Genomic DNA, 25,556 nt, shown 5'->3' with positions numbered 1-25,556 from the left:
TGTGTAACGAGACCTGCGGAGTACGTCTACTGAGGAAGGGCTAACAACATTCTGCCCCAAGCTTCTCTTTCTTGTCCATATATCAGCCTTTCTTGGATTTGGCTGCTGTTTCCTTCTTCCACTCAGTCCATTTAAACCTCAGGTCTGCTCTGTTATCTCGAGATTGACTTGAAATTATACTTTCTCTTGTCTTGCTTCTAAGTTTTGCTCAGCACCTTCATCTTACTTGGCCCACTTGCCTCGGTCTTCTTCCAATTCTCCATAGATAATTCGCCGAGCCCTGACCCTGACACACAAATAAACTAACATATGGTGTGATACTCAACTCTAGAATTCAATGGAAAAAAAAACAAAAAAAACACCTCTGGTTATATAAGGAATCCGCTCTGGAGCATATGCCCAGGAGAACCCCTGCTCTCATGAACTTTAGCTTCATGGATCCCTTGTGGATTCTCATAAAAACTACAACCTTCTCAACCTGGAAGAGGCGGTACGGATTCAAATGTCAGACATCTTTCATTTTACAGGTGACAAAATTAAGGTGCATAGAGATTAAAAGACTGGACCAAGGGCACTCAACTCCTTGGTGGCTAAATCAAGGACACAGCCCAGGGTTCCTAAGAGATGAGCTCTGCACCACACTACCTGCACTTCGAGGTCCCTTTATGTTGACTTCACACTATCCCTGCGGGAACTCTTTCATACCTGGTTCAGCCTAACTCTCCAGTGTCTTCAGAGCTGAAAATAGCCCAGTTGCCAGACAACGGTTTATCTACCTTGAGCCGCATGGAATAAGGAGTGGGGTGAAAGTGAGTCTTGGAACACTGCAATAGATTCTAGTGAGTAAAACTCACCTCCCCTGGGTTTTGAAGGCCCCAGGAGCAATCAGCAACTTGGCTTAGTTTTCAATACAAGGCAGATAGCCAAGGAAGATCAGGCCCAGCTACAGATGGGAAATGAGGATAAGAAAGAAAGAGGAGTGAAAAAACATGTCCAAAAAGGAGGCGCAGACACCAATACATTCTGCTGTCACGGTACGGGTATCAGCAGCTTTTGAGACAGATTGGTTTCAGCCAGGTGGCTAAAAAGGGAAACCTTAAAAATGAAAATAACATGAAAGTATTTGTGTGTGAGGCAATATCGCCTAATAACTAAAAGCACAGACTCTGGAGTCTGACAGTTGGCCTCTCACTAGTTGTGTAACCGTAGGCAAACTGCCTCACCTCTTGGAGTCTGGTTTTCTCATCTATAGAAAAAGAAAAGAAAAAAAAAAAAAGCTAGAGCTTTTAAGAGAGTTGGAAAGGCTTAAAAAGGAAGAAGTTATACACAATCTGGTGCCTAACACAGATTACTGCATAACAGAGGCAACTCAATAAAACTCGTGGTTGACACCCAGGCTGAGGGGTTCCCCTAATACCTGAGTGGTTGACACCCAGGCTGAGGGGTTCCCCTAATCCCTCAGTGGTTGACACCCAGGCTGAGGGGTTCCCCTAATCCCTCAGTGGTTGACACCCAGGCTGAGGGGTTCTCCTAATTCCTCAGAGGTCACCTGTTCACGCAGCCTCAGAGAAGTCAAAACAGACTATCCTAGTGGTACTCCAGAATGGTGGAGTGAGAAACTTGGCATATCTGTCCTTTTAACTGAGAAAAAAATTGCTATTTAAAAAAAATCACTGAAGGTCTCTCAAAATTGTTTTAAGGGCCTATAGCAAATGGAGAAACATTCATTCAAGAAAAACCACTAAATCTGAGAATAATGAGAGTCTATAGCATGTGGGCCACAACCTGGTTCTTTCTCCCATCCCCAGCTCCATGTTACACAACACTATTACGGGCGTTCTGCTCCAAAAGGGCTGAGGTCCTATTCCTCTACCTAGCCCCAACTCAGATGGTAGAAATCCTACCCTAAGTATAGCCACCAAGAGGACTTGGGCCCAGATCATCTGTCTGCCTCAGCTCACTCGTAGGCAGAGGTCCCATGGTGGGAGAGGCAAGTTGAGAAGACCAGGAGCTACCACCCTCTCCTTCTAGCACCTTCAAAGGAAATCACCCTGGGAGAAAAAGACCCATCATCACTGTGCCTAGCTCCTGGGAAGTAGCAGAGAGGTTCTCCCAGAAAAGAGGCAAGCAAAGAAAAGGAAGAGCTTTGCAGTTTTTACCCAGGACAGGGACTGTATTTGGAGCAGAACACAGAGCATTCCATGCCTGAGGCTGTTGTTGAAAACAATGGAGAGCTTGGTAGAAAACAATGAAAGGAGTGCTAGGAGCTTCACGATACTGCTCGTTCCAAGCAAAATGGCACCGCAATCCAAAGTTTAACAGAAAGAACCAGGAGAAGAAAACAACCAAGAAAAGCCCCCTCGGGATCACAGTAAACCCTGGTTGATTGGAAAAGCTATGCACATGTTCCTACTCAAGAACAATTAAAACAGGACATGGGTCAGATGGAAAATCTTTCCCAAACTGTACACAGATCCATCAACAAAGGACAGAAACTTCACTGGCATAAGAGGCTTACGCACAAACTCTGACCAAACATGAGCTGAAAAATAAACTGTTCTGATATATAGGAAAATATTGTTAAGCAAGACAATAATAAAATCACATGGATTCTAGCAAGCTGGAAGAGTCTGTGCATGCCCAAGGCTGTACCCTCTCAAGGCTGATGGTAGAGAACTTCCAAGCTACTAGGCTGTAGCTGAACTTGGGGCAAAAACATAAACTCCTCAAGTTTTAATAAACAGCCCCAAGCCATGCGTTCCTCTAACACTAGATGGTAAAAATATAACCGACTAATGAGATCTGTGCACAATCTTTGACCAGTAAGTAGTTTCTGGGGATCCGGGACTGAGTCCTAGGGAGCCAGACGAAAAGAAAAAATGGGGGGGGGGCACTCTAAACAGAGACATCAGGATCTGCACACTGGGAGAGAAACAGACTTCACACAGTCCGACCAAATGATTAAACAAATAAAGGGCAAAGCAAATGACAAAAACAACGTCAACCTCCACTGGGCAGGAGTAGGAAAGGGAGAATCAGTATTGAGAGCTGCTGGAATACATTATTTTAGATATTTAGGTTTCAACAACAACAACAAAAATTATGAGACATGAAAAGAAATAGGAAAGTGTGATCAATACATAGGATAAAAAGCAGGCACTAGAAACTGCCTTTGAGGGGGCCCAGTTGTAGGATATATGAGAAAAAGACTTCAAAGCAACTTTTATAAGTATGTTCAATTAAAGGAAACCATACTTAAAGAACTAAAGGGAAGTATGATGATAACGTCTTCGCAAATAATGAATATCAGTAAAGATATAAAAATTGCAGAAAAAAATTCTGGAGCTAAAAATTATAACAACTGAAAAGAAAAATTCAGTAAAGGGGATCAACATTATATGTTGATTATTATATAGTATAGTATATACTATATATACATATACTTAGTGTATGTAAGCTAGCAAAAAAAAAATCAGTAAACTTGATAGATTGATACAGGATATATAATCTAAAGAATAGAGAGAAAAAAAGGGAGAAAAGTGAGAACTTCAGAATAATTAACACACCATTAAGTGCACCCACATATTCATAGTGGAAGGCCCAAAAAAGCAAAAAAGGATAGAAAAATATTTATAGAAATAATAGCCAAAAACTTCCCAAATTGATGAAAAGCACTGACACACCCATGAAGCTCAACAACCTCCAGGCAAGAAAAAAGCAAAGAGAACCACACCTAGATACATTAGAATCAAAATGATGAAAACCACAAATAAAAAGAAAATCAGTAACTGCAAAATGACTCACCACAGACAAGGGAATCCCAATAACATTAACAAACAACTTCTCATCAGAAACAGCAGAGACCAAAGGACAATTGATGACAAATTCAAAGCACTGGAAGTAAAAAACTTACCAAGAATCTTATATCCAGTAGAACTATGTTTCAGCAATGAAGATTAAATAAATAGATAAGAATGGATAAAAGGCTGGAGAATTTTCTAACAGACCTGCTTTGAAAAAAAATAATAAAACTCCAGAGAATTCTTTAGGTTGAAAGCAAGTGACACCAAACAGTAATTTGGATCCTTATCCTCACAAAAATAAAAATACCTATAAGGAAATACTGTAAATAACCATATGCCAACAAATTACATAATTTAGGTAAAATGAATAAATTCCTAAAAAGATCCAAACTACTAAAACTGACTTGAGAACAGAAAATATGAATAGATCTATAACAGGGAAAGATATTAAATTAATAGTTGACAATCTTCCCAGAAAGAAAATCCCAGGACCAGATGGCTTGTGAATTCTACCAAAAATTTAAAGAATTAATACCAATCTTTCACAAACTCTGCCAAAGAATAGAAGACCAGGCAGTACTTTCCAACCAATTATTTGAGTCTAGAATTATCCTAACACCAAACCATGTAAAGACATCACAAATATACAAAATAAAACTACAGACTAATATCCCTTATGAGTATAGATGTAAAACACTCGACATAATAAAGGCAAACTGAATTCAGTAATACATTGAAAAGATTATATGTTATAACCAAGTGGAATTTAGCCCAGGAATGCAAAGTTGGTTTAACATCTGAAAATCAATTAATATAACACACCCAATTCAACGAGGAAAGAAGAGTCTTTACAATAAATGATGCTGGGATAACCGACTAACTACATGCAAAAGGATAAAGGGGACTACTACCTGACACCGTATATAAAAATTAATTCACAGACCTAACAGTAAGAGCTAAAACTATAAAACTCTGAGAAGACAATATAGGAAGAATCTTTGTGACCTTGGTTTAGGCAAAGTTTTCTTAGATATAACACCAAAAGCACAAGCAACAACAACAAAAATAACTCAGGTAAGTTGTACTAAATCAAAAGTAAAACATCTTCTGCAGCAATATTACCATCAAGAAAGTGAAAAGGGGAATCCACAGAATGGTAGAGAACATTAGTAAGTCATCCATCTGATAAGGGACTTGTATCCAAAATATATGAAGACCTTTTTACAACTCAATAAAAATAGCATAATTTAAAATTGGGCAAAAGATTTGAATATTTCTCCAAAGAAGATACGCAACTGACCAATAAGAACATGGGTAGGTGCTCAACATCGTTAATCATTAAGTAAATGGGAATCGTAACCACAATGAGATACCTCTTCATGCCCACTAGGATAGCCATAACCAAAAGGACGGACAACAAGTGCTAAGTATGTGTAAAAATTGGAATAACATTAGTACAAATGTAATGTATCACTATACATCACTCTGGAAAAGAGTAGCAGTTCCTGAAAAAGTCCATCATATAGTTACTATGTGACCCAGCAATTCTACTCCTTGGTAGATACCCAAGAGAAATGAAAACATATATCCATAGAAAAACTTATGCATGAAAGTTTGTAGCAGCATCATTCATAATAGCAAAAGATAAGGAAAAAAAAAACAAATGTCCATCAACCGATGAGTGATTGATAGATAGATTAGATAGATAGATAGATAGATAGATAAAATGCGGTACATTCGTAAAATGGAATATTATTCAACAATAAAAATGAATTAAGTATTGATTCATGCTACAACACGGATAAACCTGGAAAACATTATACTACATGGGAAAAGCCAATCACAAAAGGCCACATGGCATAGTATTCTGTTCATGTGAAATACTCAGAATAGGAAAACCCACAAAGATAGGAAGAAAATTAGTGATTGCCTTAGACTTAGGAGGGAGAATGGGAGGCATGCGAAGTAATTGCTAGTGGGTATATTTCTTTTTAGGGTGATGAACATGTTCTACAATGAGATCGTAGTAATTGCGACACAATTCTGTGAATATACTAAAAATCACTGAATTGTAGATTTGAAATGGGTGAATATTACGGTAAGGTAATTGTATCTCAAAAAAGATGTTTTTGTTTTCATTTTTATTTTTAACTGACCGTCTAATCCTATACTGGGTCTTTCTTTTGGCATCAGAGAAGGTCAAAACTTCCTATAAACTTTTTTAGAGAATGTCAACTAGTTCCTGCCATAGAAAAGAGCCCGTGAATACTGGAACAGTCTATGGGACAACAGTACATGACTGGCCCACGACAGGCAGCTCGCTGGCGGAGCAGTTATATATCCCTGGTCTGCTCGTTTATACCGTCTGACGAAGCTGAACTAGGGTGCTGATACGTAGAGGTAGAGATTCACCCTGGATAATTCCTTGCGTTTGAGGTCCCCAATTCTGTAAAAAAAACAATGAAATCTTCCCCATGTGTAAAGATCTGTTCCCTACTTAATCAATTCTAAAAATTTCTGTACATTGAGGCTGCTTGGAGGAAGTTACAGGTTTTCTCTCCTACGCACATTCATCGCAATGCTCTACAGAACGAAACTAGTGTTATGCCAGCTACAAGTTGCTAAGTGAGAGGGCTGATAAATATCATGGCCCAGTCGTTGCAGATCTTCATTTAAAAAGTGACCCCGCATAATAAGCTTTCTTTCGGAAAGAATCAGAAGAAAGAAAGGGAAGAGAGAAGAAGGGAGAAAAATGAATCTAAGGGTAGAGCACTCAGCAAGCCGATAGGATGAGAAGGGATTTTATCTTATCACCTAAATCATAATATGAATCCCACATACTGTAATCCCCTATGTCCCATGACACTAGTTTTATGACGCACACAGCAAATTGATTTGAAAAAGCGAAAAATACCTTCTGGGGGAGTCCCAATGCTGCTGCCAAGACCCAAGATAGCCATCCTGTGAATCCTTGGCTCCAGCATCACAGCAGATTCTTCTCCCCTTTCCCAGTGGGGTATTTTGACTGGCTCCAAGTGGACGTTCTCCAGCCCGTCTTCCCGCAGGTTCTGGTACATGATTTGGATGGCTTTCTCCAGGCTCCTGGAGCCGCTTGGTCTGGGTCCAACGGTATCAACCAGAAGTGCCAGTCGCTCATAGGACCTGTTCTGGGCTTTGCCGTAAACAGCAAGGTCGATGATTGCTTTAGCCACATCTCCGTAGCTGGCTATTTCTTCCTTTATTTCTTGAAAAGTCCTCCGAGAGATGTCATTCTTATATATCGGCTTCCCAGAGCTCAGGGATAGAAGGTGAACCACACCGACAAACGTGAAAAGAAGGAACTCCATGGATTTCCTCCAGTTGGTTTTCCTCCTAAAATAGTCTACACAAGTAAGAAACATGTTTTAGGGGTTAAGAACCTCATGTTATCTGCCCATAACCCAGGGACTGCTTTTCAAACGGGAGGCCCCTTCCCTTCCCAACCACTGCCCAACTTCCACCATCAAATTCAGGCACCATAAGTCCCAGGAATGAAGAAGGAAAGAGGCCGTGATGGCTTCACAGGCAATATTTAGTAAAACCACCCAGTCACATGATACCTACGGATCCCGTTTAAAATATGCTAAAGGGTTAAAATAAGACAACTAGGAAAGAGAGAAAGAAATGGTGTCAGCAGTGTGGTGGCAGTGACGGCCCAAAACCAGACTCTGCTGCCCCTGCCTCCAAACAGAATATGATCCAAGTGGGTTTTAGAGTTGCCTATACCTGACAGGCTCCTTCCTCTCGGCCTGTTGAGCTCGTGCATTGAGGCCTCTGCAGCTACCGTCTTTCTTGGCGCTCGCCCTAATCCCACCTGCCACATATTTAATCCTCACAACAACCCAATGAGATAGTTTCTTAATATTACTTTCAAGTTTTTTTAAGATCTATTTATTTATTCCTGAGAGACACAGAGAGAGAGACAGAGACCTAGGCCAAGGGAGAAGCAGGCTCCACGCAGGGAGTCCGACATGGGAGTCGATCCCAGGACCCCGGGGTCACACCCTGAGCCAAGGGCTCAACCACTGAGCCACCCAGGAGTCCCTTATTTCATTTTATAAATGAGGATCCTGGAATAGCAACAGATTACATGAATTGCCATAGACAGTTATTTCAATTTAAATTGATTTAAATGAAATACAATGTTTAGTTTTTCAGTCATACTAGCCACATTTCAAATGCTCGCTAGCCACATGTGGCTAGTGGCTACCATTTCGGGCAACACAGACATAACACTTCCATCATCATAAAAAGTACTATTGGATGGAATTAATTCATCTTTACATACAATTGACTAGATAATTGTACATTTGTCAAATTTGATGATTGATAAATGGTGCCTCTCTTTGTATGTCTCTTTTATTCCATTGTTCTAATTCACGCTGCTGTGCTTTGCAAAAGAATCAGTTTGCAACAAATCTGAAATCTTAAAAACTGGCCTTTCCCCAAAGAAAATTTGAGAATCACGGTCATAAACTACTGTATTAAAGGGATAAATTCCAAAGTCAGCGAGTATACAAGGCCTTTCAAAATATGGCTCCAGCAACAATTACAATCTCATCCCTCCATATCCCCTCTAGACCACACAAATAATTTCATTCTTTTTTTTAAGGTGTTTGTCGTTGTTGGTGGTGGTTTTTTGTTTTTGTTTTTGTTTTTTGTTTTGAGGGAGAGCGAGGACATGAGCTGGGGGAGAAGCAGAAAGGGAATCTTAACAGGCTCCATGCTCAGTGCAGAGCCCGACACCAGGCTTGATCTCAGCTCCCCGAGACCATGACCTGAGCTGAAACCAAGAGTCGGATGCTTAACCCACTGAGCCACCCAGGCACCCCACAAAAGGTTTCATTCTTTTTCTCATTCTTTCTTCCTTTCTCTCTCTCTCAAACATATACACACCCATCCCTTAGGGAACCTTCTAGATACTGCGGCTGGCCCAAATTGAGATGTTTTCTAAGTGTAAAATACACACCCGATTTAACCTTTAAAATCAAATACTTCATACGTAAGTATGAAAAAAACAAATGTTTCAGATGTATTAAAGAAAATATATTATCATTCACCTATTTTATATTTTAATGTGAAATTTGAAATTTTTGACTTACATATTTATATTTATATTGGACAGTAATGCTTTAGCTGCGTTGAATTTAACACTGTTCTTCCAATACCCAGGCCCTTTCTTAACTCTGATCTCTACATATTTTCCTTCTCTTTTCCTGCAAGACCCTTCTCCTCACCCTACCCCTCCTCTTCTGACAAGTGTCTCCACTCATTATTTAATGAAAATGCTCTAAAAACCATCTCTTCTATGGAATCTCACTAAACACCATTCCAGAGTTATGTGCACCATTTTCCATGCTTCTGTAATAATTAATAATATTATAAATGAATATACTTGTTTATGAATTTGTCTCTACTACTATTGAAGTTAAGTAGGTTAAATTATTCATCATTGTACCTTCAATCATTACACCCATGTGTAAAGACTTTTCAGTACATTTTTACTTAAGGTATGAATGATCCCTTAATGTCTCTAGGTCTTAAAGTACCTGTCTTGCCTCCTTTACAAAGAACCTAAAGGAATAAGAACTTCCTATCATATTTTAAATATTTGGGGGCATCTGGTTGGTTCCATGGTTGAGTGTTTGTCTTTGGCTCAGGGCGTGACCCTGGGGTCCCGGGATTGAGTCCCACATCGGGCTCCCTGCATGGAGCCTGCTTCTCCCTCTGCCTGTGTCTCTCTCATGAATAAATAAAATACTTTAAAAATATTTTTTTTTAATTATGAAAACTATACATTGCTGTTGCTCTCCTTTTTCTTATAACTATTTATATGCAAGGTTCTTGGTTTCTATAGTCACCATTCCTGATGCTTGTTTTTAAAAGCTGTATTTTCTTAAACCATTAAAATATTTCACCAGATTGCAATTTATTCTTCAAAGTATTTTCTTTCAATGTGTTGTTGGTGCAAAAAAAAAAAAAAAAGGAAAAAAGGTTAATAACACATCTATCAACTAACACTAACACTACCCATGAGTATCTACTTCATTAAAAATTAAAAATTCTCTAAGTAACCCTTAAACATTAACTATTTCATAATACATTTCTAGTGATGGCTTAGAATCATACAATGGCAAAATCATGGAGATACAGGAGAGCTCAAGAATCCCTAGCCCAGACCCTTGTTTTGTAGAAGCAGAGCCCATGCCATGAATTCCAGGTGGCAAATATAACCAGCAAGTACAATCAAATAGGTAACTGGACCAACTAGTACAGCCTTCCCGGAGGATTACGTATTGTTTCCTTATAGAAAACTATACGCATTTACATATAATAGAAATTCAGTGAAGGACACCCAAAGGCAGTCTGAGGAGCAAGTAACTATAATAAAACATATGTACTCAAACAGTCTCATCCACAGAGTAGCACCAGAACACAGAGAAGAACAAAATCTCATGAAAAGCGATAGAGAAGACCTGACATCTCAAGACAGACTCAAGTACTGGTTCCACAGGCAGAGAAGGAGCGACCACCGGGCCATCATCCCCAGGTCACGTTCTGGTTAGAAGATATGTTCAGAAAATAAGTGCCTGCATCTATCATTTGTACATCTTTCTGCATATATGTCAACTGAGTTAACAGAAAACATGCCATTTAGATAATAATTCTTAGTGCCTGCTAATATGGTCAGTTAAATTAATTTCAACACTAAAAATGATGTAATTGCTTTAAAACAGAAACCGGTACCTGTGAGTGTTCCTCTTAATGACTATGCTTTATCTTCACATCCCACAAATGCAAAAAAAAAAAAAAAAAAAAAAAAAAAGCTTAATTTTAAAAGTAGTTTAATGTAAAAGATGATGATTTGTTGCCTTTCAATGGACCAGTTTTGCTCTGAATATAACGTTGGTACTTTAGAAAGTTTATTAAGATCAAAGACACAAACTAATGAACTACATGAGAAATCCCCTCAAACACTTGACATAAGTAAATCTAAATCAAAGTTGATTCTAAACCTGGTTTTCCCCAGAACATACTCTGAAAATTACCGATGTAATTCTTGGCTAAAATGCATAATTATACATCTCTTCAATAGAACACTGCAAGAATCTTTTATTTTTATTGTTTTTAGGAAGGCCTATTAGCCCAACTAAGATAGGTTTTTGTTGACAAATAGTAGAAAATAATTGTTGCTAACAGTACATGGTGGGGGAGGTTATAAAAACCGAAGAAGGTATTGCTATACCACATTCCACTTAAGAAAAACGCTGTAAATATATATGTAATTTATGATATGTAACTTAAAAAAAGGATTTATTTATTTATTTATTTATTTTTATTTATTTATTTATTTATTTAAACTTTATTTATAAACAAATAAAAGGAGCACGAGTTGGGGGGGTGAGCACCAGGGGAAGATGGAAAAGCAGGCTCTCCCCTGAGCAGGGAGCCCGATGCAGGGCTCTATCCCAGGACGCCAGGATCATGACCCAAGCTGAAGGCAGATGCTTTACGGACTGAGCCACCCAGGCTCCCCTAAAATATATAACTTTTTTAAAGACGGAGACTTCAATCCAATATGTAATTTACATATTCTTAGCAGGAAATAGAGATCTATAATAAAAATTAAAATAGTGAAATATAGAGACAGAAGAAAGCCAAATAAAGGCCAATATAGTCCAGAAGTTTTCTCCTAATTCACACATTTAGGGTCACCATACACCAAAGAATTCATCCTGGGCCTGGAGGCAATTCACATGAGAAGAATGATCAAAGGCACCAGTTTGTTTTCATGAAGGAATCAAAAAAAACACCAGCCCTCCTCAGGGTGAAGACACAGGCCAAAAGTAGGCATGCTGTGGTGTATGAAATCAAGAAGGGTTCTGACAACACAAATGTAGGTTTACTCGCCCGACCTTTTCACGTCAGAACTAGGAGACAGTCCTGGTAGCTGACAGCTCATTTTGGGAAAATCAAAATGTCCAAGTTTTCACAATGAGTGGTAGCCACGTAACCAGTTCGCCCAAGAGGGGAACAGATTTGATAAAGTCATGAATGATGCAGTCGCCGGACGTTGTGTCAGGACACCCCCACGCGCTGGCCCACGGCCCAAGCAAGGGTCCCTGAGGGGTCACCGGAGGCTCTGCTGGTCTGGAAGGTGTTGGTGTGCCCCAGCTCAGGAATACTAACACCCCCGCCCTGTCGTTTCAGGGACGGGACGTTAAGCAGGCTATAGTAGTTGTTGTTATTATTGTTATTATTGTTATATTATTATTCTGCAAAGGGAGAAAATAACTCTGTAGTAAGCAACAAAGTCAAGCCAGCACTACTCATATTAGACCATCTCGTCTTTATTAACCGTAAACAGTCGTCTGTTTGGGGTCAACAGTTGTCTGTTTGGGGTCATAACCTCGTCTCCCCATCCATTCAGCCAAGGCTTACTGACCACCTAGAGGCACGGAGAGCACATCCGCGGCCTAGAGAGCCTGGGGCATGGGGGGCGCAGGTGGCACCTGCCGGTCCCTGGGGCAGCCACGGGCTCCGGGAGCGCAGAGGCAAGGGGACCGGGGGCCAAGCTGCAGCCGAGGCCCAAGGACCCGTGAAGAGCCCAGGAGGGGCAGCGGGGGGACCGGGGGGACGGGCTGCCTGGGGAGCCTCCTGGTGAAGCTGAGGCCACAAGAGCAGCACGCCGGCCACACGGCGCTCCCCGCGTCCCGGGCTCCGGGAGAGGCAGGGCAGCGGGGGCAGCAGGGGCAGCGGGGGCAGCCGGTTCCTCCAGGTGACCCCGGGGGCAAGGGCAGCACCTAAGGCTCCCCCGGAATCCTGCCCTGACCGAAAGGTGACCCACGCTCACCAACGATGCGCTGGGCAAGCGATTCATTTACAGAAACACCCAAGATCTTCCTCCGTTTAAAATCCCTAAGTACTAGCTGACAAAAAAAAAAAAAAAACAACAACAACAAAAAAAAACAAACATTTTTTTAAATCAAAAAAGAAAAAATCTAGTGCGCTCTTCAACAATCACAGAACATTCGAAACGTCTCCGCTTCAACTGTGCCTTTTCCAAAAATACCCTTTATTTTCTTATACAAAGGTCGGAGTCATTGTTCCTTTTTCTGAATTGAAACTATAAAAATATTAACTATTATGCCCTTCAGAATCTTAAGCAACTATTTTTAAACCCATGCGGTCTCATGCCTTTGAGTCCAGAAAGCTCTATATTCAAAGGAAATTGGGAGCATTATTTGAAAAAGACTCGCCTTTCATATACTGACTTCATGATCCGTAGTCACAGATGATCTCTTTCATAAGAAGAGATAAAACTCTTCATCATGTCACTTTCATTCTGTTCTACTTAAATCTGGGAGCAAACTAAAGCAAAGCCAACTTTTCTCCGACCGTGAATTATTTTCTCTCTGATAATAGGTTTGAACTCTGAGGAAACCAAACAAGATCCTTGGCTGCTATTTCTGAACAGCGTCCCTGGAATATCACCGCTCAGCCCGGCTCGGGCTCTGGGCACGGCCGGGCCAACAGACGGGCCGGAAAGGGCTGCGGTGCAGAGGGCGCCCGGCGGCAGGGGGAGGTCGGGCGCGGGGCCTCCACCGACGGTTGATGGGGCCAGGCTTCCCCGGCCCGGACGCGCTGCGCACAGGAGGGCCTCCTAGGCCCCGAGCCTCCCGCTGCTCGACGGGGTCCCGGGCACGACCTTGGCCCTTGGGCTCCGCTGTGGAGCGGGAGGCAGTGGCAAGAGCAGACGCGCTCAATCCCGGCCGTGGAAGCTCACTGGCCCTGCCAGCACGCCACCTTTGTCGCGGTCGCCGGGCACCTCTTGGGGACCCTGGGCCTTTACTGCACCCAGAGGTCCAACAGCGCTGGCCTCCCGGCGCTCAGACCTTACGTCGGGTCAGTCGCCCGTTCAGCCGCTGGAGGAAGCTCGGCGGGAACCAGGCCACAGGAAGGCCCACGTGGCATCAGGAGGAGAGGACACGCAAGCACGACTCCGCTGCCACCCCGAGCGGCCCCACTGGCCTGGTGCCCGGCTAGGCCCCTTGCTTCCTTGCCGACCAAACCTCCGATCTTTGTTTGAAATGCACAGTGTCCGGCCCCTTTTGTCTCAGCCGGTGGCTCTCGGCATGGACGTGCTCGGGCGTGGGGGTCCCTCGGGTGACCACCCGGCAGGGCCCGGGGACAGAGGGCACCCTGCCATGCGGGGCCCGACCCTGTACACTAGGAACTCTCGGACGTTCCCCACAGGTCTGTTAAACGTGAAAAACCCATCATACGAACCTTGAACCTCACTTCATTGCACACACACAAGGGTTTTTGTACGGCCTTTGCTGCAAGTCGACGTTTTCGAGGAGCAACTACCATGGACGTACGTCAAGGGAGGACTATGGTGTGTTTTGTTCAGGACTCTACTGCGGGCCGCTCCCCACTCGGGCAGAACACGGCTTCCGGCCTGGAAACCCCAGTCCCACAGCCCGGGGCCGGCCGCACGGGCGCGGTCCCACTGACCAGGCGGCGTCCGACCACTTCATTAGGTGATTTAGGGTAAATCACGCCTGCGCGTGTGCATTCTGGAGTACTTTATCAGTAGCCACTTCCCCTTAATTCCTCCCTCCATTACAGCTAGGGCAGCCGACGCTGAGAAAACTAAGCCCCACTTCTTCCAGCCAGGGAGCCGGATTTTCTGTTCGCCGCAGCCACGAGTACGCCTCCAACCGCTCCGCTACTTGAGGGGCTTCTGGAGGATCCATAGTAAATATATTTTGATACTAATATACGGTCAGCAAGGTCCACGACCTGGCCTATGGTCTAGATCCCCCCACGTGCACCCAGAATCTCAACATCCAACGTCAAGCTCGGGGTCTTCCCTCCACACCTGCTCTTCCTTTGGCAGCTGCCCTGGGCGCCGGCGAGGAACCGCAGTGTGTCGCCGGGTTCCTGCCTCTCTCTCGGGGGAACAGGTGAACAGTGGGCAAGGTCTGCCTGTAATTCCACCTTCGAGTTCTCCCTTGACCCAGTTCCCTCCTTTCCACCTTATCACTTCTCCAGCCTCATTATCCTTCATCTGAAACGCTTCCTCACACATGCCCCCGCCTCAAAGGCAGGTCCCTTGCCAACTCCTCTTCCTTATTGCCGGCCAGAATCATCCCAAACCCCAATCGAAGGACTCCTTGGCCGCACCATCCGTTCCCCACTGTTCACGGCTCCGTGCTACGGGCATGGCGGTGTCCAAGAGCTTCCCCGCTGTTCCCCACCCTGACATCAAGGCCCCAGCAGGCTGCGTACTGTCCGTGAAGTCCCAGAGCGCTCCCTGGACCACTCGGACCGTGCTCATGCCATCCCCCTTTCACTCTTTCTCCATTTTTTAAAAATTTTTAATTTTTTTTTTCTTTCTCCATTTGGAAAAGTCACAGTCATGGTGCAAGGCCCATAGTCTCCACCTCCCAGGCAGGATGACTCGCTGCCTTTTCAACACGGCATTGCACGCTGCGTGGTTGTGTGCCTGTCGCCCTGCTGGTCGATATATCACTCAACAGCGATCATATTTTTCTTTTATAAAACTCACCAAGCGTGCTCTCTGCAAGGAATAGGTTTCATTTATTTTGTCTACTAAGCAAAGAGCAAATGATCTGTCAATAAATATTTATAGAATAAACGAATAAATTCATCAAACAAGTAGTTCTATTCCGTAACAAAAGCACACGGCTCTGATTCATCACTTTCATGATTACTTTCCCTGCACCAGGCATGGAATGTGCAGCACATAAAGGGAGTCAAGTGGCCTAGGATTTGGTCCTGGGCTGTCCCTCTCTAGATGCATGACATTGAACGGTTTATTGGAAATCTCTCTAAAATAAGGAGTGGCACTTCCGCTCTAACATTCTATTGTGGTTTTCTTAAATTTTCTTAATTTTTTAGATTTTCTTAAATTTTTAACCTGAGTCGCACTTTTCCTTGCACTCCATGTTAGCGCTTGACTAAATCACCTTATACCAAACACTTGATTGGGTCACATATAAAAACCACTACTGAGTCTACCATTCTGTCCCCTCCTACTAGCCAACTGGAGTTGAACTCACGAAGGTCGTGATGGATGCCCTTGTTCCCAAACCCAATGAAAACATTTCATCTCCCATCATCCACGACATCTCAAACATTTAACTCTACCAATAGCCTCTCCTTTCCCAAATACTCCTCTTCCTGGATCTCTGCTCTCCTCCCCAACCTTCCCCCGTGGGGTCTCTTTTTCTCCATCTCTCCTCTAAAGCTTATTATTTCCCCTCTCTCTCCTTGGCCCTCTTCTCCTGCACATTCCAACCGGGAAGGTCATTCACCCCAAGGCTCCCTTCACCATGCACGGCAGGAGCTCAGCTATGGGTTAACAAGCTCTCTTAGTTCAGGGGCCCACGGGCACCTCTAAGTCAACATATCTAAACCCTTCTCACAGCTTTCCCCCAAGCCCGTTCCTCTCCCTGAATGCCTCCTCGTGATGCGTGGCATTTCTACCACTCATCCTCGGCTCCATTTGGGTCATTTTACCCTCTTCTAAACCCTTCAGCCACTTGATTGTTAAGTGCTATCAAAAGTAACTCCTTAAAAGCCCTCAAACCCACCTTTCTCCTCTAAATCTTCCTCAGCAGCTTGGGTTCTGGTCATTGCACCTTAACATGAACCCCCAGAGCAGTCTCCTAACTCATCTCCCTGTCTCCAGCCACCTCTCCTCCCATATATTCTCTTTGCAACCCTGGTTTATCTTTCTTCAAAATATTTATATTCATTTTTTTCTATCTTTACCTTTTTATTTGTTTAAAAGAAACATCATATGGTCTCATTCATTTGGGGAATATAAATAATAGTGAAAGGGAATAGAGGGGAAGGGAGAAGAAAAGGGTAGGAAATATCAGAAAGGGAGACAGAACATAGAGACTCCTAACTCTGGGAAACGAACTAGGGGTGGTGGAAGGGGAGGAGGCCGGGGGGTGGGGGTGACTGGGAGGGGGGCACTTGACGGGATGAGCTCTGGGTGTTATTCTGTATGTTGGCAAATTGAACACCAATAAAAATAAATTTATTATTAAAAAAATTAAAAAATAAAAAATAAAAGAAACAATTATAAGTGTTTTATAGACTACAGCAACCCAGTGACGGAATTCTGTTGTCCACATTCTTCATATGCATATAACTACGAAATCTCACTTTTTTTCTTTTTTAAAATTTTTAAATGCAAAACAGAATTTGCCAAATATTAAGAATAATAGTCAAATTACCACACTAAACGGAAAACAGCTAAACATTGGTATCAGACTTCACTATTCCTAAAGTCCAGTGAGTATTTTTTATATTTTTTTTTATTCAAAATGTACATCTCAAAAAAAAATGTACATCTCCCTCACTAAAATGAGGACTCAGGGTGGGCAGGAGCTGTGTAGAAGCTATCTTTGATCCTTTAGGATCTAACATGCATCTGGCATTTAGTAGCTACTCAATAAACATGGGCAGTAGATGTAGGAGGTGACTCCTGACGCGGAAAACGCTAAGGGCTAGCAGGCACTCGGGTCGGACCGAAGAGGAGGAGTGAACGGATATTCCAGGCTGAAGAGCGGCTCTTCTCTCTTTGTAACTCAAAGAAAATTGCTTAGAGTCGTGTGCTGTCTTGAGCCGCACCTTTCTGAATAAGCAGGTGATTCCCAGGGAGAAGCCCACGTCTCCTCATAAGCATTTGCGTCCTCCTTGGCACCTAATTTACTGCTTTTTAGAGCACACATTCGGACTATTGTGCATATTATTGCGCATATATTTGTGCATATTCGTTTTCTAGTATCTATTTTTCACACGGTGGGGGACAGGAGGACAAGATAGAAAAGGAGGAAGACTGATGAAATGTGAATGAAGGCTATAGATTGTCCCAACAGCGATTTCCTGGTTTTGAAATACTATAGTACAGATGTGACCGTTGTGGGAAAGCTGGGGAAGGACAATGCAGGATCTCCCTGTATTATTTTTGTGACACTCTGTAAGTCTATGTCATTATCTCAAAATAAGAAATTTGGGGCAGGCGGGGAGACCTACCTACCTGATTCCTTTTTAAAAAATCATTACAGACCACCAAAAAAAAAAAAAAAATCATTACAAAAATAAATAAATAAATAAATAATCATTACACTTCTTTGTACCTCTAGATAAAAACCATACAAGAGTGAACCAGAACTAGTGCAACCCCCAGACAGGGAGAGGAGTGGCCCAGGCCCACCTCTCCTACCATCTTGGACTAGGATTCACCTGCCGTTATTTTTCCAAGAGCCACGGGGAAGAGGCCTCATTTCCCACATCTCTGCCATTGAACGCGTCATCCCGAATAAGGTATAGGCATCAGAGAAAAGCGAGGAAGGCGGAAAGAGGAGAGACCAATCCTAACAGCGAGGCAAAGAGGCCAGCACATGATATTCCCCCTTTTCCCCACTGGTTCTGCAAGTCAGTTCAGCGACAGCAGGTGAGCGGGGTGGTGAGAGCAGGACACGGGGTACACCGACGGGCAGTCCTCTTCCCAGAAGGAATCCTAGAACTGTGGGGCTGACACCCTGCTGGGGGAGATCCACCAAGAGACCCCACTCCTCCCACTGGCCATATGGAATCGCCCATGGCCCGACTCTACAAATGTCAGTGACCCCCCTCTCCTCTCCCCTCATCCCGTCAGCAACGAGCCGGTCGGCTGCTCACTTTGCGTCCCCGGCATTTTACAGCTTGCCAGTGAGCAGCTTTTGAGTGTGCCTTCTAAAAACATTAATTGGGCTCCTTCTATCCTTCCACTAATACTTTTTCTGGATTTCTTTATTCCTTTCAAGTTTCTTGAGTATATGAAACAGTGTGGCTTACGTTCCTACTGTTCTTCCTAGCTCGTGGAGCCAAACGTACGTGGACTTTTGACCTACGTCATGTTGGGGCCGAGAGAAGTAAATATAAAGTTCCCTTACGTGCTGCTTAAGTGAAACAACATGATGAAAATTCCAACGGATGAAGTCAACCGTGAACTCTAGGACAAGCTTTGAATCCTTGGCTGGCAGCATCTGTAGTGAAACTCAGAGAGGCTGTGCCCCTGCTCTTGCTCCGTCTGCCAGCTGAGGATGCCAGGCCGACCCCGGGGGGGGGTGCCTTTGAGAACGGGGGTCTGTGGTCTGTGACCCGCCGCACGCTTGCATCCCCGCAGTCAGCAGCCATACAGGGATCAATAAAAACACAGAAAGGTCACGAAGGGAGCAGCTCATACCCCTTGGAGCCACATGCAAAGGGGAACCCCGGACATTAGCAGTTCTGAGGCCCTCGATCCAGGAGAACCGAATAAAGGCATGAAAAGGAAATGGGACTGTGGCCTCGTAAAGTTCTAGTTTTCTAGGACTTGAACCCCCAACCTAAGGGGAATAGGAGGTGTTTTATTTCTGCCAACGAAAGCAGCGAAGCATGTCTTCGATCTGGTGATATTAAAAAGCCAGTGGAAGGCACAGCAGCCTCTTGCAGAGGCAGGAGAGGGGACACGGGCTTCCTCGAGTCAGACAAAGTGCAGAAACCTTCCAGAGAGTCCGCTGCAGGAGACCATGAGGCCAGAGAGATGGAGACTCCATTACCGCCCCCCGGTGCGGGGTCACAGCTGACTGCGCTCCGGGGCTTTCATTGCTAAGCAGCGCGCTCCCCGCATCCTCCCCTGAGCTGGCAGATAGCAAGGAGCAGGGGACACCCTGGGGGACACTCAGTAATGGCCCTTCAGCGGCCCCCACTGGAGCCGCCCCCCTCCCCTGTGGGCACAGAAGCAGCAGGACCCTGGGTGGACGGGCCACACCGCTGCCGTCCCTACGGCCCAGGGCACGGAGGCCCCCGGCAAGTCCCCTGCAGGCTGCCGCGGCGACACGGGGACACCACGCGCTCGGCTTGCACCTGCCGCTTCAGGCCTGGCGCCTGAAAACAGGCTCTTGTCGGCGGTGTCGGGGGGATGCACGCGCTGGCTGTCCCCGTCCCCACGGCCAGACGTCACCTCCCGAGGCAAAAGCAGAGGGTCCAGCCACACTCCCGGGAACGGAGCTAAAACAATTATTCCTAGCGCTTCACCAGTCGATGTGAATGGAAGCACGGTGGCCGTCGCGCAGCCAGCAGCCCCGGCCCCAGGAGGGCCCCCCCAGCCGGTCCCCGGGGAGGGCGGAAGGCAAGGTGCTGCGGCCCGTGCTCGGCGGCAGGAACCTAAAGGGTGACCTGAACGACACAAAGGAGTTAGGGGGACACGTAGGGAGGGGAGCACGTGTGGGGAACCGAGGCCGGGGTGGGAACCGCTCCCCGAGCAGAAGTGAGGAGCCCGGGGAGCCCAGGCGCAGAGACCCCAGCTGCTCCTGCTAAAGCGACATCGAAAATCCAGAAAAGCAATTTTTGAAAAGAACCACAGCCGTCGGGGGACGAGGTGCATGATGTAAAGGATTGTGAAGACTGGGGGGGTCTTGAGGAAGATTCCGGGGTCCCCGACGGAGACTGCAGAAGACACCGGGGGAAGAGAAGCCGCCTCCCTGGGGGGACAGAAAAGGCCGAGGGGGACAGAGACAGCAAAGCGACCAGCGCTTGTCCCGACTTCTGTGGCTTAGTTCCCCCCCTCCCGCTGGAAAGATGAGAGCCCGAGTCACCGTCCTGGGAAACGAGGGGAGGAAGGACGCCCTGGAACAATCACCCCGGAACTGCCTCGAGGTCCCCGGAATCCGCCAAGCCTCGGCCTACCCCCTCCACGCAGCGCGCTTCCCTCCCTCCCGAGAACCAGCACACTGCACCCCTCGAGCCCAAGGGGAAGTCTGGGAAAGCAGGAGGCCCGACGGGGAGGCCGCGGAGCCTCACCCGCACGCGAGGGCACGATTGTTGTGACAGCCGCGCACGAAACCCAGAAGTCCCGGGTCAGGCCGATCTGCAACGTGAGAAGGTGACTTGGGTTTGGGGAAAGCCAAGTCAGCCTCAGAAGGAAAGCGCCCGACAGCAAAACGAACAAAGGAAGCGCGAGCAGGTGGGGGAGGCCAAGCGACCCGGCTTGTGGGGGGCAGGGGTCCTGGGGGTGTCCCCGGGGGGCGGAGGGCACCTGCTGAGCCCCAGAAGGCCCGGAGCAGCTGCGCCCTGCGGCCCGGGGCTGCTGCACCACTTGCAACTCACTCAGCGAGCTCGACTCATACCTGGGGGCTGAGGCGGTGTGTGCCCCCCGGGGACCTCGGCCCACCCCTCCCTCCAGGCCCACCCTGCACCTTGCAGCCCTTCCCTCTGCCCCAGCCCCCCCACACCCCGAGGCCCACTCCTCCTTCCCAGGCCCACCCTGCACCCTGTAACCTGCAGCCCCTCCCTCTGCCCCAGGCTCCCCTCCACACCCCATGGTCTAGCCCTCCCTCCTAGGCCCACCCTACATCCCAGGCCCCCCTGCACCCCATGGTCCACCTCTACATCCCAGGCCCACCCCTCACCCCACTGCCTACCTCTCCCTCCCAGGCCCACCCTGCAGCCCTTCTCTCTGCCCCAGGCCACCCCCCTGCACCCCATGGCCCAGCCCTCCCTCGAAGACCTGCCCCATACCCCACGGCCTAGCCCTCCCTCCCAGGCCCACCCCTCCATTCCAGGCCCCTGCACCCTGCAGCCCTTCCCTCCATCCCAGGCCCACCCCACACCCCGTGGCCCAACCCTCCTCCCAGGCCCACCCCACACCCTGCAGCCCTTCCCTCTGCCCCAGGCCCCCGTCCGCACCCCACAGCCTAGCCCTCCATCCCAGGCCCACCCCGCACCCCACGGTCCACCTCTACATCCCAGGCCCACCCCGCACCCCACAGCCCAGCTTCTGTGTCCATCACTTGCCCAGCGAGCAGCCACCCATCCTAAGGACGTGTCACCTGCCCCGTGCTCTGCAGGAGCAGCGTAGACTGGTGTCGGGGGAAGACCCCAGAGATCGGGGGACAGGCCGGTGCGCACCGAGCGGTGGCCATGGAGACAGCACACCCGCCAGAAGCTCCCTCTGTAGCCCGGGAAGGGCCTGGGCTGCCTGCTGTCACCCATGCACCCTGGGGCCGTGCTCCTCAGCGGCCACCGAGCCGTGTCACCACCTCCCGGTGGAGGCCTGGAGGCCGTGAGTGCTCCCGGTCACCTGGGGAGGAGGGGCAGGGGGCAGAGGGCAGGGGGCAGGGACCCGCCGTCGGAGGAGCCCCGTCTGACCCTCCCGGTTTGGCGCGGCCCTTCCCGGGGCTGTGTTCTAGGTCCTTCCTCCCAGGACAGGACGCTTGACGCGGCCCTTGCCCGGCTCGGCCTCTGGCTCAGGCCCAGGGTGCCCCGGCCGCCCTCGGGGAGGCCTCGGGGTGCAGGACCCGTGGGGTCTAAGTGCTCCGGGAGCCCCAGGACCCACGGGAGAAGCCAGAGCCCCCACCTGTCTCCGAATAACGCTGCTTGAAATGTTCATCTCACCGCGTGTTTAGCGAAACGTACGAGGGTGATCACGACGGGGACACGTCCCCACTGTCAAGCGCAGCTGCGGCCACACAGAGGGCCACACCGCCCGGCTGCACCACCGGCGCCCACGTGCGAGCGACCCCAAGGCACGGTGGCCCTGCTGTTCCCGGCGGGAACGAATGTTGGGCCTTTTCCAGCTGCTTCTCCGTAAAGTAATGGGAAGCCCGGGTGAGGCCGCTTTCACCGTCGGAGTCCCACAGACACCCGTTATTCACACGCGGCGCCACAACCGCAGGTTGTTCAAGACGCTCTGACCCTCGGTGGGGTCTTTCCTTCGGGGACGGGAAGCAGGGGGAGCCAAGGTACCCCAGCCCGCGACTTTGGAAGCCGTTACGGTTGCGGCGCCCAAGGACCCGGGCGACCGTTCCCAGGCCTGTGGCCAAAGTGGACAATGCATGACTCGACCCCCAGGAGTGTTGGCACGAAGTCCGGGGCGGAGCAGGGTGGCTCTGCCGAGTCCCATCAACCCAGGAAACCAGCCAAAAGCTGCCAACCCCACGGCCAAGTCCAGACTGCACGACTCCGCTTCCGGTTCTGCTCGCCGGTCGCAGACACATCGAGGTGCGGACCTCAGTGACGGCGCGTGCTGAATCCCACACCCAGCGGGGGTGGCAAGTTCGGGCGTGAGAGCCAGGAGCCGCCAGCAACTAGAAGCGGGGGGACGAGCGTGCGGTTCGACGGTACCGAGCGCTACCACCGAAGCGGAGCCCCTGTCCGTTGGGTCGGCGTGGCTGAGGTTCCAGGCCGTATTTTAGGGTCACCAACACCGAGAAACCGCTCCCCAGTCTCCCGACTGCCGGGGTGGACATCTCCTAAAGGATACGAGAAATGCGGCGGAGGTAGTAGAAACTCAAAATCCACAGAGGAAACATTGATAACTTGGACTTCAATCACTTTTTAAGCATTTTTATCTTAAAAAAAAAAAAAAAAACAGACTCATGCCCAGCACCTATGGAGAGAACAAATAGAAGCAGAGGGGGCAGGGGTCCTGGGTGCTGTTTTCTTAGTCCCCTCGTCACCTTCCTTTGTGGCTTCTAAGATGTCTCCATAAAACAAAGGCTCCCAGAGAATAAAAAGTAGAAGCCGCTGGATTTTATTAACAGAATGTTTGTATCTGTCCACAATAACCACTAACTTCTGTTGAGAGGGGCCATGTATGCGTTACACAATGGGACAGACCCTTTCTGGTATTTTTTTCTCTTGTAATCCCATCAGGCGGGGGCTATTTACGTTCACACATGAGGAAATTAAGGCTCTTACAGCCGGAGCGCACCACAGCTGGGATCTGAACCCCGTTCTGACCCCCCCAAGACCATGCTCCGTTGGGTTTGGGTTCCAATGTCCCAGGGACATCATACACACATCGCCTTGGAGCCACACATAAAAGATAAGAACTTGGACTTTCTGGGCACATAAACCACTTGCACAAAATAACTCAATTCGCACTTGACGGGATGAGCACTGGGTGTTATTCTCTATGTTGGCAAATGGAACACCAGTAAAAAATAAATTTATAAAAAAAATAATTCTAAAACATGAAATCCTTATTTCCGTAGAAAAATAAACTCCAGCTAAAAGTGACGTCTAATAAACATCCAGGGTGTGCTTCCTATAGAGCCACGCCAGCGTGTGATGGTGTGATAACCGAGCTCCAGAGCAAACAGCACTGGCAAGGCCCTCGTCCCAGACACACACGCCCCTTCCCCGCCATCGGGGACGAGTGGCGCGCGGGGGTCTGTAGCGGGCGGTCTAAAGGCCTAAGGCAGCCAGTGAACTTGGCAGCATCTAGACGAGGAGGGGAAAGCAACTGGTTAGGAGTGTCTGCAGGTCACGCAAACAGCAAAGAGCCAGAGCCTTGATTAGGCCCAAGGCCAGATGCTGTTCGTGGAGGTCCCAGGTCCAATATCCAAACTTCACCGAGTCCTAGGGACTTGGTATCATATGAGCTCCTTGCATCCTCACGACAACTCTGTGTTAGAGGGAAGAGAGGCTTGGAGAAGATGAATGACAAGACCCAGGTCACAGAGTGAAGCAGGGACAGTCACAACTTGCACCCAGGTCGGTGACCACGGGGCCAGCTCTCTGAACTACTGCTGTGGCCTACGTCTCCCAGAGGGAGGAAGGGTGAGGAAGACAAGACAACCCCCCCAAATCTTCCTTGCAGCCTCCACGCTATTCCCTGGGGAAGGGCATTCCCCCCCCTGCTCACCTCCTAGACCCTGCCAGAGGGGAGGAGAAGGCGCAGGAGGCGGCGGCTCCGGGAGGCGCCGAGGCACACCTGTGGGGCACCTGGTCCGCGTGGCGGTCTGCCCACCGCTGCTGGGCACCTCGGGCTTCAGCCTGGTTTGTGCCTCCGCTGAGCTGAAACCCCGCCGGGGCCAGTCTCTTGCTCAGAACCCCCTCGGACCAGGAAGGCCTCAGAAAGGCCAGGAACACGCTCGTCACCCACAACCTCTGCACTCCGGCCACAGGGAATTGACCACTCAGAAGGGACATTTGCCTCCACCAGTCACCACAGCTGCTTGCTCCCTGTGAAGCTTCGGGCGGGGGGAGGCCCAGCCGCACAGCAGGTTAATTGACACGTATCCTAACGGAGACTTTTATAGCTTTGGTTTTTCTTGTTAGAAGACTCCGCCTGTCTCAGACATAATTACGAGGTCCATAGTTTTGCCCTAAGGCTAAAATGTAAATCATTTCCTGGTGTACCACAGCTTCCCGGCTCGGACTATGTAAGGCGAGGCTGCACAGCATTTCAAATTAAAAACATCATTTCCCTAAATGTGTGTCATTATGATGTTTACCAGTGTGTTTTGCTGGTTAAGTCACAGGCCCCGTGCACTCCAGTCAAAGGCCTACTGGCCTTGAGATAGAGCCTGGCTGTGCAGCCTAACACGCGGTTTCCTCTCAGCGGGCTCCTTCATAGGCTCCTTCATAGGCTCCCTCATAGGGTACTTCATAGGCTCCTTCATGGGCTCCTTCATGGGCTCCCTCATGGGCTCTCTCATGGGGTCCCTCATGGGGTCCCTCATAGGCTCCCTCATAGGCTCCTTCATGGGCTCCCTCATAGGGTACTTCATGGGCTCCTTCATGGGCTCCCTCATGGGCTCCCTCATGGGCTCCCTCATGGGCTCCCTCATGGGGTCCCTCATGGGGTCCCTCATAGGCTCCCTCATAGGCTCCCTCATAGGCTCCTTCATGGGCTCC

At 47.8% G+C, this 25,556-nt stretch overlaps 1 protein-coding gene and 1 long non-coding RNA gene across 7 annotated transcripts in view; one reads left to right on the top strand and one right to left on the bottom strand.

Moving 5' to 3' along the window:
- Nucleotides 1–18,336, top strand: part of LOC118352820 (uncharacterized) — a 43,093-nt gene extending 24,757 nt beyond the window's left edge. Inside the window, exon 3 of the long non-coding RNA XR_004810601.2 lies at nt 18,032–18,336. This is a non-coding gene — a long non-coding RNA (uncharacterized LOC118352820). The remainder of the gene's footprint in view (nt 1–18,031) is intronic.
- Nucleotides 1–25,556, bottom strand: part of CPQ (carboxypeptidase Q) — a 402,483-nt gene that overhangs the window by 309,163 nt on the left and 67,764 nt on the right. For all 6 annotated transcript variants that reach the window (XM_049103891.1, XM_049103890.1, XM_035708500.2 and 3 more), the window contains one exon: nt 6,718–7,185. In XM_049103891.1, the coding sequence (XP_048959848.1) occupies nt 6,718–7,150 (433 nt within the window). In that variant the 5' untranslated portion in view covers nt 7,151–7,185. Of the gene's footprint in view, nt 1–6,717; nt 7,186–25,556 lie in introns of those variants that run through there.

Source organism: Canis lupus, chromosome 29 (genome assembly GCF_003254725.2).
Source record: "Canis lupus dingo isolate Sandy chromosome 29, ASM325472v2, whole genome shotgun sequence".
Classification (NCBI taxonomy): Eukaryota; Metazoa; Chordata; class Mammalia; order Carnivora; family Canidae; genus Canis; species Canis lupus.
This window is presented reverse-complemented; position numbering and strand designations above follow the sequence as displayed.